This window comes from Bos taurus, chromosome 5 (genome assembly GCF_002263795.3).
Source record: "Bos taurus isolate L1 Dominette 01449 registration number 42190680 breed Hereford chromosome 5, ARS-UCD2.0, whole genome shotgun sequence".
NCBI lineage: Eukaryota > Metazoa > Chordata > Mammalia > Artiodactyla > Bovidae > Bos > Bos taurus.
Window position 1 is genome coordinate 97,153,017 of NC_037332.1, and position 12,529 is coordinate 97,165,545.

Here is a 12,529-nt window from a genome sequence, read left to right on the forward strand (position 1 = left end):
CAAAAAGAAAGTGAAGTCACTCAGTCGTGTCCAACTCTTTGTGACCCTGTGGACTATAGCCTACCAGGATCCTCTGTCCATAGGATTCTCCAGGCAAGAATACTGGAGTGGGTTGTACATTTCCTTCTCCAGGGGATCTTCCCGATCCAGGGATCAAACCCAGGTCTCCCACATTGCAGGCAGATGCTTTACCCTCTGAGCCACCAGGGAAGCCCTCATCTGGCAAATATGTCACACACACACACACACACACACACACACACACACACACCCCCAACATAAAGAAACTTGGAGAAAGATTATGTTTGTTTATTTGGACCTCAGTGACTTTCCCCTTAAAAGCAGTGTTGTCAATGATGAGGTATTCAGGCCCTTGACAAAAGCCATTCATCCTTAACAATCCTAAATTATATGACCAATGTTAGTAATATGACTCTAGGGTGTGATGTGTGCTGTGGTTACTAAAATTTGCTTGTCATATGGCTTAGAAGACTTTTATGGGCTAACAGTAGTGCTAATATTTTCAGCACTTGCTATGTGTCAGATACCAAGCTAGGTGTGTTTTAGAACTATCGTAGGATAACACTTACTGAGGGTGTCGTACCAGACAGATTGACTTGTAATAACTCATTTAACTCCTGAGCATATACTATCTCATTTAATCCTCATAATAATCAAATGAAATAGGGACTAATTATCCTCATTTTCTGGGCTTCCCAGGTGGCACAGTGGTAAAAATCCACTGGCCAGTGCAGGAAATCCAAGAGATGCAGGTTCAATCCCTGGGTTGGGAAGATCCCCTGGAGTAGGAAATGGCAACCCACTCCAGTATTCTTGCCTGGAAAATTCCATTGACAGAAAACTGGTGGGCTACAGCCCATGGGATCACAAAAACACGACCGAACAGATTCTCATTTTACAGATGAGAACACTGGAATCAAGAGGGTTAGATAACTTGTTTGGGTCACACAACTAGATAACGAGTGACAGAGATAGTGCTCCTACTTCAGTCTGCTTTAAAGCCTATACAGATAACCACTTGGCAATAATCCTATACTGTGAGCTGAAAAAGAAGTGTGTCTCAGCAGGTTATGTTCTAGGTGTGTATGTTTGTCAGATTTAGGTAATAAAAAGATAGGATGGGACATAGTTAGGTTAAAAAATTATGTTATTTATCTGAAATTCATGCTTAACTGGGCTTCCTGTGTTTCATCTGGCAACCCTGTCTGTGTGGCACATTATGAGAAAATGTCTTGTCTCTTTCTGGTTTTCCTGTTCCCCCACCACAGTCATACTGGTAGCTACCTGGGCCTTACGTAGTTCTATAAAGTGCTTAGCTCAGTGTCCACACCAGAGCCATAGCTCAGAGCCAGGAAGCAAGATAGGAACTCAGGAAGCTTCCAAAGAACCTGTGTGACCTCCTTAGCCATTTGTAAATTCAGGGATGTGTGTGAGTTCAGGACTTTTGGATAGGTTGGTCTGTGAACTGCCCTACTGGAAGTGGTGGGCTGGTAACTACTGGCTCTGCAGGGAAAGAGCCTATTTGTGGTGTTTGTCAGTCTCATGGTGCGACTGTTCCTACCTTGGCTGATTCATGATGCCAACATGATGTCATTGAACTTGGAATTGGGAAGGAATGTGCTCTGAGGAGCCCCATGCAAGCTAGTCCCAGCCCATCTCTGTTCCAGTCTTATTTCATATGTAGGCAAATCAAGCCTACAAAACAGTGAAGGGTTTAAGGAAAATATCTACCACCATCATATTTCTTAAATTACCACAGTTAAAATTTAAAAGAGAATTTCCTACTTGGGGTGATACTGAATTGTTCAGACTTTTTCTACACTTCAATTCAAGCTGAAGTCTAGAGTTCTGCTTTCATTCTACATTTAAAAGGCAGAAGTCAATCATCTGATAATGAATTTTCAACACTCTCACATTCTTTATTCTGAAGAAAGGCTGTGTTTCCAGACCAGCGTGTCTACTGCACTTTTGATGCTAAGCCTCCCTGCAGTATATAGTGGGAGTGATTTTCCCCCCAAATGTTCACTGTGTCACATATTTCTGAGCTAGCATATTGAACAGATGTATCTGTGGGTTGCAAGAGTCTGTGGGGGAATTTTATATTCGTGTTTGTTTGAGAAGTCTGTGTCCAGCCAGTTTGACCCTCCAAATTTAGATCAGCCCATTGTGGCTCCCCTGGGAGACGAAGTGCCAGTGGTGGTTAAAAGCGTGGGCTTTGGAGCAAGGCAGTCTTGGGTGACCACTTTCCAATTGTATGACCTTGGGGAAGAACTTCAGTTTTTTCATTTGAAAAATAGGGCTAATAATATTACCTCTTTCTCTGGAAGGTCTCTGCATATGAAATACCTGACAGATAAAAAGCACACCACAAAAAAAGTACTAACTCTTGGTGGTGTTGATGCTACTATAACTCCTGTCTTCATTGCAGTTAATCTCACTGCTCATTAGCCACAGGCTGTGTGGCTAATTCTACAGAAAATGTTTCCATTCATTTTTTTCCCAACCAAATCATATGTAAATTTAACATAAAATTCTAATTTGCTGTAATCTTCCTGTATTATGGGAATATCTCTGAATCTGTATAATTTCAGGAGGGAAAAATAAATCAGTTATTAGGGTTTCCTGAGTCTGGAAGAAACCTCCCCAGCAATGATATACTTATCTGGGAATAGCCTCTGGCAAACTGTGAAGTTTATCGTCTGTGCCCCTCTGATTCCTTTCTGTGGTCCTCTCATTAGTATCTAATCATTCATATACCCATCAAAATACAGTTTTCCAAAGGTTAAAGTCATGGTTCTCATTCATCATGATTTTCATTCAAGCATAGAAATGAACATAATGTCAAAAATTCATTAACTTATTACTGAAGGAACAGATGAGATAATAAGGTTGCTTCTAAGAGCATTTGAATAAATGGATATTTATAGGGATTGAGGGGGGTGTTCCTATTTTTTTCTTTCTTTAAATAATGTGAGCATAAGATTGCTAGGAGGCACAAAACTGGTTATTGTCCTACAGGGCAATAAATCTATGACCTTTGGGGTTATTTTTTCTACTAAACAAATCTGCATGTTTACATGTAATATCTGGGTGCTAGTCATATTGTAAATAGCAAAATCAAGAACAGATACATTCTTCCAGAGAATTAAATAATCCTTGGGGAATCCCATGTAACAGTGTCCTAGCATGATATTAAAAAATTATGCTATGCTCTCTGTGCCCTATTTTCAAATAATGGATAATTTTTCTTAACATATCTACCCATTTATTTATTCAGTAAACCTTTATTAATATCTATGTGCTGCAGGGATATAGAAGCAAAGACACAGTCCCTGTCCTTAAGAAATTCATAACCCAACAGGGGGAGACAGCACTCAAAATAAAAATTACAATATGAAGTGACAGACATATCATTTTATATATAGACGCAAGCCCGCATCATTACAGAAGTCGCTCACTCCCTAGCTCTATATCATGTCAGCTCATGTCCACCATTTTCCCCACCTGTATATTAAAACACATCTCTTAGAGCCCAACAGATGGATAATTCCTCTGTTAGATAATACATAGATGAAAGTACAGCCACTATGGAGAACAGTGTGGAGATTCCTTTAAAAACTGGAAATAGAACTGCCATACAACCCAGCAATCCCACTGCTGGGCATACACACCAAGGAAACCAGAATTGAAAGAGACACGTGTACCCCAATGTTCATCGCAGCACTGTTCATAATAGCCAGGACATGGAAACAACCTAGATGCCCATCAGCAGATGAATGGAAAAGAAAGCTGTGGTACATATACACAATGGAGTATTACTCAGCCATTAAAAAGAATACATTTGAATCAGTTCTAATGAGGTGGATGAAACTGGAGCCAGTTATATAATCAGAGTGAAGTAAGCCAGAAAGAAAAATACCAATACAGTATACTAACACATATATTTGGAATTTAGAAAGATGGTAACAATAACCCTGTATACGAGACAGCAAAAGAGACACGGATGTATAGAACAGTCTTTTGGACTCTGTGGGAGAGGGAGAGGGTGGGATGATTTGGGAGAATGGCATTGAAACATGTATAATATCATATATGAAATGAATTGCCAGTCCGGGTTTGATGCACGATACAGGATGCTTGGGGCTGGTGCACTGGGATGACCCAGAGGGATGGTATGGGGAGGGAGGTGGGAGGAGGGTTCAGGATTGGGAACACATGTACACCTGTGGCGGATTCATGTTGATGTATGGCAAAACCAATACAATATTGTAAAGTAATTAGCCTGTAATTTAAATAAATTTAAATTAAAAAAATACATAGATAAAGGTTTATATGAATAGGGACCCTCAGTCTCAACTCAATCCGCTGTGTCATGTGGTAGTCTCAGGGCTGGTTGGGAAGAGACAGGATGAGCTGGAAAGAGGTGAAGACGGCTTTCCTGTTGTTGCTAAAATTACTGAATATGGATGACCCAGACACAACTAGTAATTACGTAGCCTCTGTATTTCAGAAATACTCCCTTAAAGATATATTTATTTCCAAATTAATGGAGCAGGGGAGAGCTTTCTTAACATTTACTTTAGAATTCTAGAATTTAGTTAGTTATAACATGGCAGACCATGTTTTCTGCGAGTGGGTACAGGAGGCTGTCTGAGGTTGCCTAAACTGCCTTTACTCACCCTTAAACGAGAGTTGACCTGGGTGACTTCAGTTTCACCTGCCCTGCTCTTGTCAGGAGCTGTGTTTCCCCCTGTCACCATGGTCGCCAGCGTTCCAGCTCTCTGAGAACACACAGTGATTTTGTATCTCTGCTTTTAATTCTCCTAGCAGAGCCACCTAGAGTAGGAGGCCTGTATTTCAGCTCTCTGTCTTTCTGAAGTCAATTCATTCAATAGCTAATAAGCGATTATTAATGTAAAGAACTTCAGAGGAAGCTGTGGAGCATAGACAAAGAATAACGCCCTTTTCCCAGGACCCCATAGTTAATGGGAGAAGACAGAAATGTGGAAGCAATTCTAAAGCAGTGATTGTTAATCCGGGCTGCACATGGGGATCACCTGGGGAACTCTTGAAACCTCCTGATGCCCAGGCTGCACCCCAGAGCAATTAAATCTGAATCCCTAGGGAAGGACCCCAGCATCAACATTTTGTAAAGCTCCCTGGGAACATCCAGCATGGCTCTAAAGCAAAACAAACCGGGAAAAGGAGTAACAAAATGCTCTATGAAAGAGGGAACCATAGCCATTCTGCATATGTTAATGTTCTCATCCACCGGGTGACTACATTTCAGCCCATGAATGGGGAAAATGTAATTTCTCATTGTAACCACAGGAAAAATGTAGGTCAGTTTGATTGTAGGGCATTTAGAGACTGTATGGTCTGGGCAGTATGGTCTGCAGAAAACTATACCTCTAAGAGTCTCTTGGACTAGAAGGAGATCCAACCAGTCCATCCTAAAGGAGATCAGTCCTGAGTGTTCATTGGAAGGACTGATGTTGAAGCTGAAACTCCAGTACTTTGGCCACCTGATGCTAAGAGCTGACTCATTGGAAAAGACTCTGATGCTGGGAAAGATTGAAGGCAGGAGGAGAAGGGGATGACAGAGGATGAGATGGTTGGATGGCATCACTGACTCAGTGGACATAAGTTTGGGTAAGCTCCGGGAGTTGATGATGGACAGGGAGGCCTGGTGTGCTGCAGTCCATGGGGTCTCAAAGAGTCGGACATGACTGAGCAACTGAACTGAACTGAAGGGGAAAAGGGCCCCCAAAAGGTCAGCCCTAGAAGGATGAGCCCCAAGTTATTCCACATGCTCGCTCTCTCCCTTGGAATGTTTGGGACTTTTTTTTCTTTTTTAAACCCCTGTCTTCCTGAAGAAGGGACCTCTCCTCCAGGTCCCTGGCTTACACCTTGGTCTCCTTTGTGAAGCCTTTCCTTTTCTTCCCTTTTCCAAGCAAAATTGGGTCCCTGTTTTTCTCTGCCACTTCGCTCCTTATCTGTCAATTATAATTATTTTAGAATTTCGTTATAATATGGCAGACAGCTTATTTACACATTTACCCTTTTACTGGCCTTACTTTTCATTGGTTTTCCTAGCACCTAGCATAGTTTCTTGGTGTACTGAATGAGTAAACAGATGTGCAGCACTTTTAGGTCCAATCAGAAAAGTCATGCCATCAATCAGGTGAGACCTAGACTCAACAACTCCTCAGGCTGTCTTGTCCCATTTCTTTTTCTTATTTGGCCACACCCCACAGCTTGTGGGATCTTAGTTCCCTGGAGAGGGATCAAACATGCTTCCCCTGCAGTGGAAGTGTGGAGTCTTAACCACTGGATCACGAGGGAAGCCCCTCCCTTGTCCCCTTTCCAGGAGGGTATGTGTGTGTGTGGGTGGGGGTGTGTGTGTATGGCGGGGGTCGGACACACTTGTAAAGCTGCAGGAGGAAGGGACAGAAGAAGGCCCCCGCAGCGCATCAGTGGTGGTGGTGGTGGTGGTGGTGGTGGTGGTGATTTTGAGTTTTATCTGCAGAGTTTTGCTATGAGAGGAAGAAAGAAGCAGAAGGAAATTCAGAGGCTTCAAAGTGTGTGTGGAACTACAGAAAAGTGCCCGTGCCACCAGCTCCTATTTTATTTAGGCCACAGGCATTCCCCAACAAATTTAGAACAGCCCTTTCCCTCTGGGAATGTTGCTTGTCTCTTGTATTTTTAAGCTTTCAGTTCAGTTCAGTCACTCAGTCGTGTCTGATTCTTTGTGACCCCATGGACTGCAGCACGCCAGGCCTCCCTGTCCATCACCAACTCCCAGAGTTCACTCAAACTCATGTCCGTTGAGTCAGTGATGCCATCCAACCATCTCATCCTCTGTCGTCCCCGCCTCCTCCTGCCGTCAATCTTTCCCAGCATCAGGGTCTTTTCCAAAGAGTCAGTTCTTTGTATCAGGTGGCCAAAGTATTGGAGCTTCAGCTTCAGTATCAGTCCTTTTAAACTTTAAATCTTTAAAAAAAAAAAATTTAGTTTTTTTTTCCTTTTTTCAGTGTTGTAGGTTTTACGCACATAAAGGTGAAAAGATGATTTTGATTTTGTACGGATGACACATGCATTACAGATTTTCAAGGACAGTGCTAATTTTAGATCTTACGTCCCATTTTCAGACTGTGTCCTGATTTTTTATATGGAAAGTATGGTTGCTAGTCTTACGACTTACTGTCAACCAGCCAGGCATACTTAAAGGTCTTTTAGTTATTAAAATGGCTAGTTAACCTATGTTTCTCTTTAAGAAATTAAGTAGGGCTGCTTCATGGACAAAAAAAGCCTTGAAGGGAACATGGACCTGGCCATTTGTACATCACCCTGAGCTTCAGACTTTTGTTGAATGGGGTTTCTTGGTGAGGACAATATATATTAACATCCTCTCCCTACCACAAATCACTGCAAATATCCTTCAAGGCAAAATGGGTCATTAGGAACTGTCCTTTGACCCCACAGAAACATTTCTTTGTGAGGTGTAGTGACAGCCGCTCCCGGGGAAGGGCAAGAGGCAGAGCCTGTTGCTGGGGCGCCCTCCCCTGTGCCCCAGCCCTGGTTATTATGGATTCAGTGGCTGTGCTTCCTCTTTCTGCTTACTAGATTCAGACCAAATTAAACCTTAAAGATGACTGCAGCCACAGTCACCTCAATTTTAATTGAATGGCTCACAATGATACAATGTTTTTCCCTGGTAAAAAGTGTAACTTTTTCCCCCTAACTGAATAGTAGTAAGAAAAAGTTAAAATAAAGGCTGGGTAAAGCTAGAGTAGATTACTCATAATTATCTGAATGCCATGAGGTTTATAGCAGCCTGGTTTTACATTCTTTAGGAGACATCTTGCACATTCTCAGTCAGTGTCATTTTATGAAACAGTAGCAACAGCAGCATCAAACATGTCATCAATAGGTGGCACATCATTTGGGGAAAAATAGGCTGTGTTTTTGTGTCATTAAATGAGCTCCTCCGGCTCACGTGAAAGTGTTAGGTTTGCTCCATGTTCCCCACGATGCTTCTGTAATAGGAATTCTGCAGTAAGTGAGGACAAGGTCCTTCCCAGTAGCCAGCCAGTCTGCATTCGGATTCCTGTTAGCTGTTTCCATAGCTGACGTCTGTGTTTCCATCTGCCCAAGTTTTCCTCCCTTGCAGCCTCACTACTTTAGTGTTTGGACATTCAGGAACTTCTCATGTGCTTCCCAGAATTCCAGCAGTTCATTTGGGGGTAAACCCTAAAAGTGAGCCAGATCTGAGATCCCTACCCCTCTGCGATCCCCAGCACGTGAAGGGAACAAGTGTCAGGAGGACTGGGCTTGCTGTGCGTTCCACCACATTTGACGAAGATCAGGAGAGAGGGGAGGCCAGGGAGACCCTGAGCTGGGCTCAGCTGAAACAGCCCTAAAATGAAAGAGAAGCAGAGCCAGAGCTTTTTCTGGGTAGTAGTCATGTTTTCCTACCAATGCACAAGTCCTCCTTGACAAATGACAACTGACCTAAGCATCCTAAATCATTGTTAGCCTTAGGAATCAATCCTTGTAACACCATTTTAACAGGAGGCCTCATTCTTCTTTCCTTATCCAGAACTAAGAGGGGAAAAATGAATATGGTTTTTGCTCACAGAATGGATAACAGCAAGCCACCTTTGGTTGTTCCTACACTGCTGGTGCCTCTTCACAACCACAGCTGCGCAGAGACGACCACCCCTCTGCCGAGCCGAGACCTGACGGAGCTCTCCCCAGAGCACAGCTGGAGGAGCAACAGAACAGATCCACAGTACGGACCGAACCCTGGGGAAGTGGCCACAGCCAGCATTTTCTTTGGGGCCCTGTGGTTGTTTTCTATCTTTGGCAATTCCCTGGTGTGTCTGGTCATCCACCGCAGCAGGAGGACTCAGTCCACCACCAATTACTTTGTGGTGTCCCTGGCATGCGCTGACCTTCTGGTCAGCGTGGCCAGCACGCCTTTTGTCCTGCTGCAGTTCTCCACCGGCCGCTGGACCCTGGGCAGCGCCATGTGCAGGGCGGTGCGTTACTTTCAGTATCTCACCCCAGGTGTCCAGATCTACGTGCTCCTGTCCATCTGCATAGACCGGTTCTACACCATCGTCTACCCACTGAGCTTCAAGGTGTCCAGAGAGAAAGCCAAGAAGATGATCGCCGCATCCTGGATCTTCGAGGCGACCTTTGTGACCCCTGTGTTGTTCTTCTACGGCTCCAGCTGGGACAGCCACTGCAACTATTTCCTTCCCTCCTCCTGGGAAGGAACCGCCTACACTGTCATCCATTTCTTGGTGAGCTTTGTGATCCCGTGCATCCTCATAATCTTATTTTACCAGAAGGTCATAAAATACATTTGGAGAATCGGCACTGATGGCCGGACAGTGAGGCGGACCATGAACATTGTCCCAAGGACAAAAGTGAAAACAATCAAGATGTTCCTTATTTTAAATCTGCTCTTTTTGCTCTCCTGGCTGCCTTTTCATGTCGCTCAGCTGTGGCACCCCCATGAACGAGACTATAAGAAAAGTTCCCTTGTGTTCACTGCTATCACGTGGATATCCTTTAGTTCCTCAGCCTCTAAACCTACTCTGTATTCCATTTATAATGCCAATTTTAGGAGAGGCATGAAAGAGACTTTCTGCATGTCCTCGATGAAGTGTTACCGAAGCAATGCCTATACTATCACAACCAGTTCAAGGATGGCCAAAAAAAACTATGTCGGCATCTCAGAAATCCCTCCATCGGCCAGAACTATAACCAAAGACTCGATCTATGATTCGTTTGACAGGGAAGCCAAGGGAAAAAAGCTTGCTTGGCCCATTAATTCAAATCCGCCAAATACTTTTGTCTGATTTCTCAGAATTCTTTCAATTATTATTATGCACCAGAGGTTAAAAATTTAACTATAAAAACAAGCTATTTATGTATTTTTTCAATCAATTTTCTGAGGGAAATGTTTTATTATGTAGAATGCATTCACTATTGATTTTAGTTTTTGTCTTTTTTAATTTAGTTGCTTTTTGTTTTAGAGGAAGCTTTTCACCTTGAGCTTATTTATGGTCAACAGTCCCTTTACTATATTAGTTACATGCATTAAAAAAAAAAAAAAAGAATGCTTTCTGACTTTTTATTTACTATTAGGTCCAAAAAGCATAACAGTCTTTGACTGATGATTTAACCTGATTTTATTCTGTTTCCTTTTTCTCCTCCCTACTGAATTTTTGTTAACTATAGGCTTCTGTTCCAAATCAAATCTCCTGTGTGACACATTTCAGAGACTTGTATTTCTTCTGCTGAGCAACATTTAGGAAGTGTTAATATTTTATATGTTTTTACATTACCTTCTGTCCAGATCTGTTAATGGAGAGCACTCCATATGTTAGAATATACTAGAACTTGCCCAGGTAGCTTTCTGTGATTGAATTTTAATGAAGATGCTTAGGGAAAGAAAGCTTATCGGTTGGCCTATTTCTGTCTCTTTCTGTCTCTCATTCTCATTCGCTCTTAAAACCAGCTGATGATGCCTTGAAGCGTTTGAAGTCGCTGTGCTGTTTTCCTCACATCCAGGTCCATCTCAGCTGTGTCCAGGATGCCTGCCTCCCTTCTGAGTCAAATTCAAGCAACGCACAGGGAACCTGGCTGGGCAAGCCCAGAAACTGCCAAAGGGAGTCATGCAGATGCCATTTCTCTGCGCTCTGCCATTCAGGCAGACACCTTCGGCTGCCTGGCGCGGCCCCCAAACTCTGGGACAGCAAGGGCAAGGAGCAGTTTTTTCTTTTTCCTGAACATGTAGACATGAAGCCGCTTTTCCAGCCAGTACTTCCTGTCCCTCATCTCTCTCTCAGGACACATGATCATACCCTTGCCAAGCTCACACTCTTCTGTGGCCGAGGTAACTTGAGATTTTCTTCTCTGGTTGTCGGGTCTCCATTATTTCAAATCCAGGACGAGCACATTTTAAAAATGTTTTGTTTAAACAATAACAGGTTTACAAACAAGATTGGTGTGCATTTTCTCACCCTAGTTAACAAGAATTGCAAATAATAATATCAGTAGTTCAGCAACTTTACCTGTATTGTCTCATGTTATCCTCTTAAAATAGTCTGTGATGTTCTTATGATCATCTCTGTTTTCTAGATGAGGAAATCGGACCTCAGCGTTATGGGACTTGCTTAAGTCAGAGCGTGGCTGAACTGGTTTTCACACTCAGTCCCCTAGCTGCAGGTCTATGGCTCTTTCCTTGAAATGACAGGTGTCTCTCTAGGGAACACTTGAGCAGTCAAGCCCATCCAGACCTCTGTGGGCCTAACAGCTGCAGCCTGGGTGGAAATCTGAGGTCTTAGGAGAGCATGATGTTCTTAACAGGAGAGCCTAGAAATTTGGTGAGCTGGCCCCCACCTTTTCCTTGACTGTGGCTGGGTTCCTGGGCTTGTGGTGCTGAACATCTGAGATTGGAAACAAACTGGTATATCCTGTCTCGCAGACACAGGGAAACAAGACACGATTGGGCTTGGTTTTGGGGGGCAAAGAATGAGAACAATAAAATATTCTATCCACAAAACATAGAGCTGCCTTCAATCAACCAGGTCAAAAGATAAAAAGAATACCTTGTATTTTTTCTTCCTTTTCTTTCTCCTCCACATATGATATTCGAAAATGACAAAGTGAGTCAGAGCTTGATGTCACTTGGCCCTTGACTTTTATGATTCATAGTTGTTAAAAAATAGAAGAGACCCTGCAGTGCTTTTATTTATTTTTAAAAGTTAAATTGTAAAAAATAAAATTTGATTTACTTTAATTTTATTTATGTATATATTTTTGGTCTCGGTTAAACTGAAAATAACTAGATGATTACTAAACTCTATTCTGTCTTTAATGTTCTGTGAGTTACCCCAGTGGGTGGAAATTCAGTGAGAGGATCTTATGCAAAGTCTTACTGAGATTAGTTTTTTAGAAAAAAATCCCCCCGAATAATAACAAATAGAGTTAATCAAATCACAAAAGCAAGAGCTCTAAAGTCTCAAGACCTATGATAATTCAGCTATATTTTCTCAGCATGTTGTTAATTCACTGTACTTCTTTAGTTTAATATTTAGGAATCCTGTTGTCTCACTTGATCCTGAATTTGGAGGAAACTGGATGTAATATACAGATTAATAAAGATTTTCATAAATCCCAGCAACACAAGGGCTTCCCAGGGGGCACTAGTGGTAAAGAACTCTCCTGCCAGTGCAGACTTAAGAGATGCAGGTTCGATCCCTGGATTGGGAAGTTTCCCCTGGAGGAGGGCATGGCATCCCACTCTAGTATTCTTGCCTGGAGAATCCTATGGACAGAGGAACCTGGAGGGCTACAGTCCGTAGAGTCACACAGAGTGGGACATAAATGAAGCGACTTATCATGCATGCACTCAGCAATACAAGAAAAACATTCACCATAACTCATATTTACCTGCCAAGCACCAGTCACAGGGAGGCAGGCTATTGTG

General features: G+C 42.7%; 1 protein-coding gene across 6 annotated transcripts in view; it reads left to right on the plus strand.

Moving 5' to 3' along the window:
• The window catches only part of GPR19 (G protein-coupled receptor 19), a 36,994-nt gene extending 25,210 nt beyond the window's left edge, over positions 1 to 11,784 (plus strand). For 5 of the 6 annotated variants that reach the window (XM_024992055.2, XM_010805495.4, XM_024992057.2 and 2 more), the window contains one exon: positions 8,624 to 11,784. In XM_024992055.2, the coding sequence (XP_024847823.1) occupies positions 8,640 to 9,893 (1,254 nt within the window). In that variant the 5' untranslated portion in view covers positions 8,624 to 8,639 and the 3' untranslated portion in view covers positions 9,894 to 11,784. 6 annotated transcript variants of the gene reach the window in all.
• Positions 11,785 to 12,529: the final 745 nt, after the last annotated feature.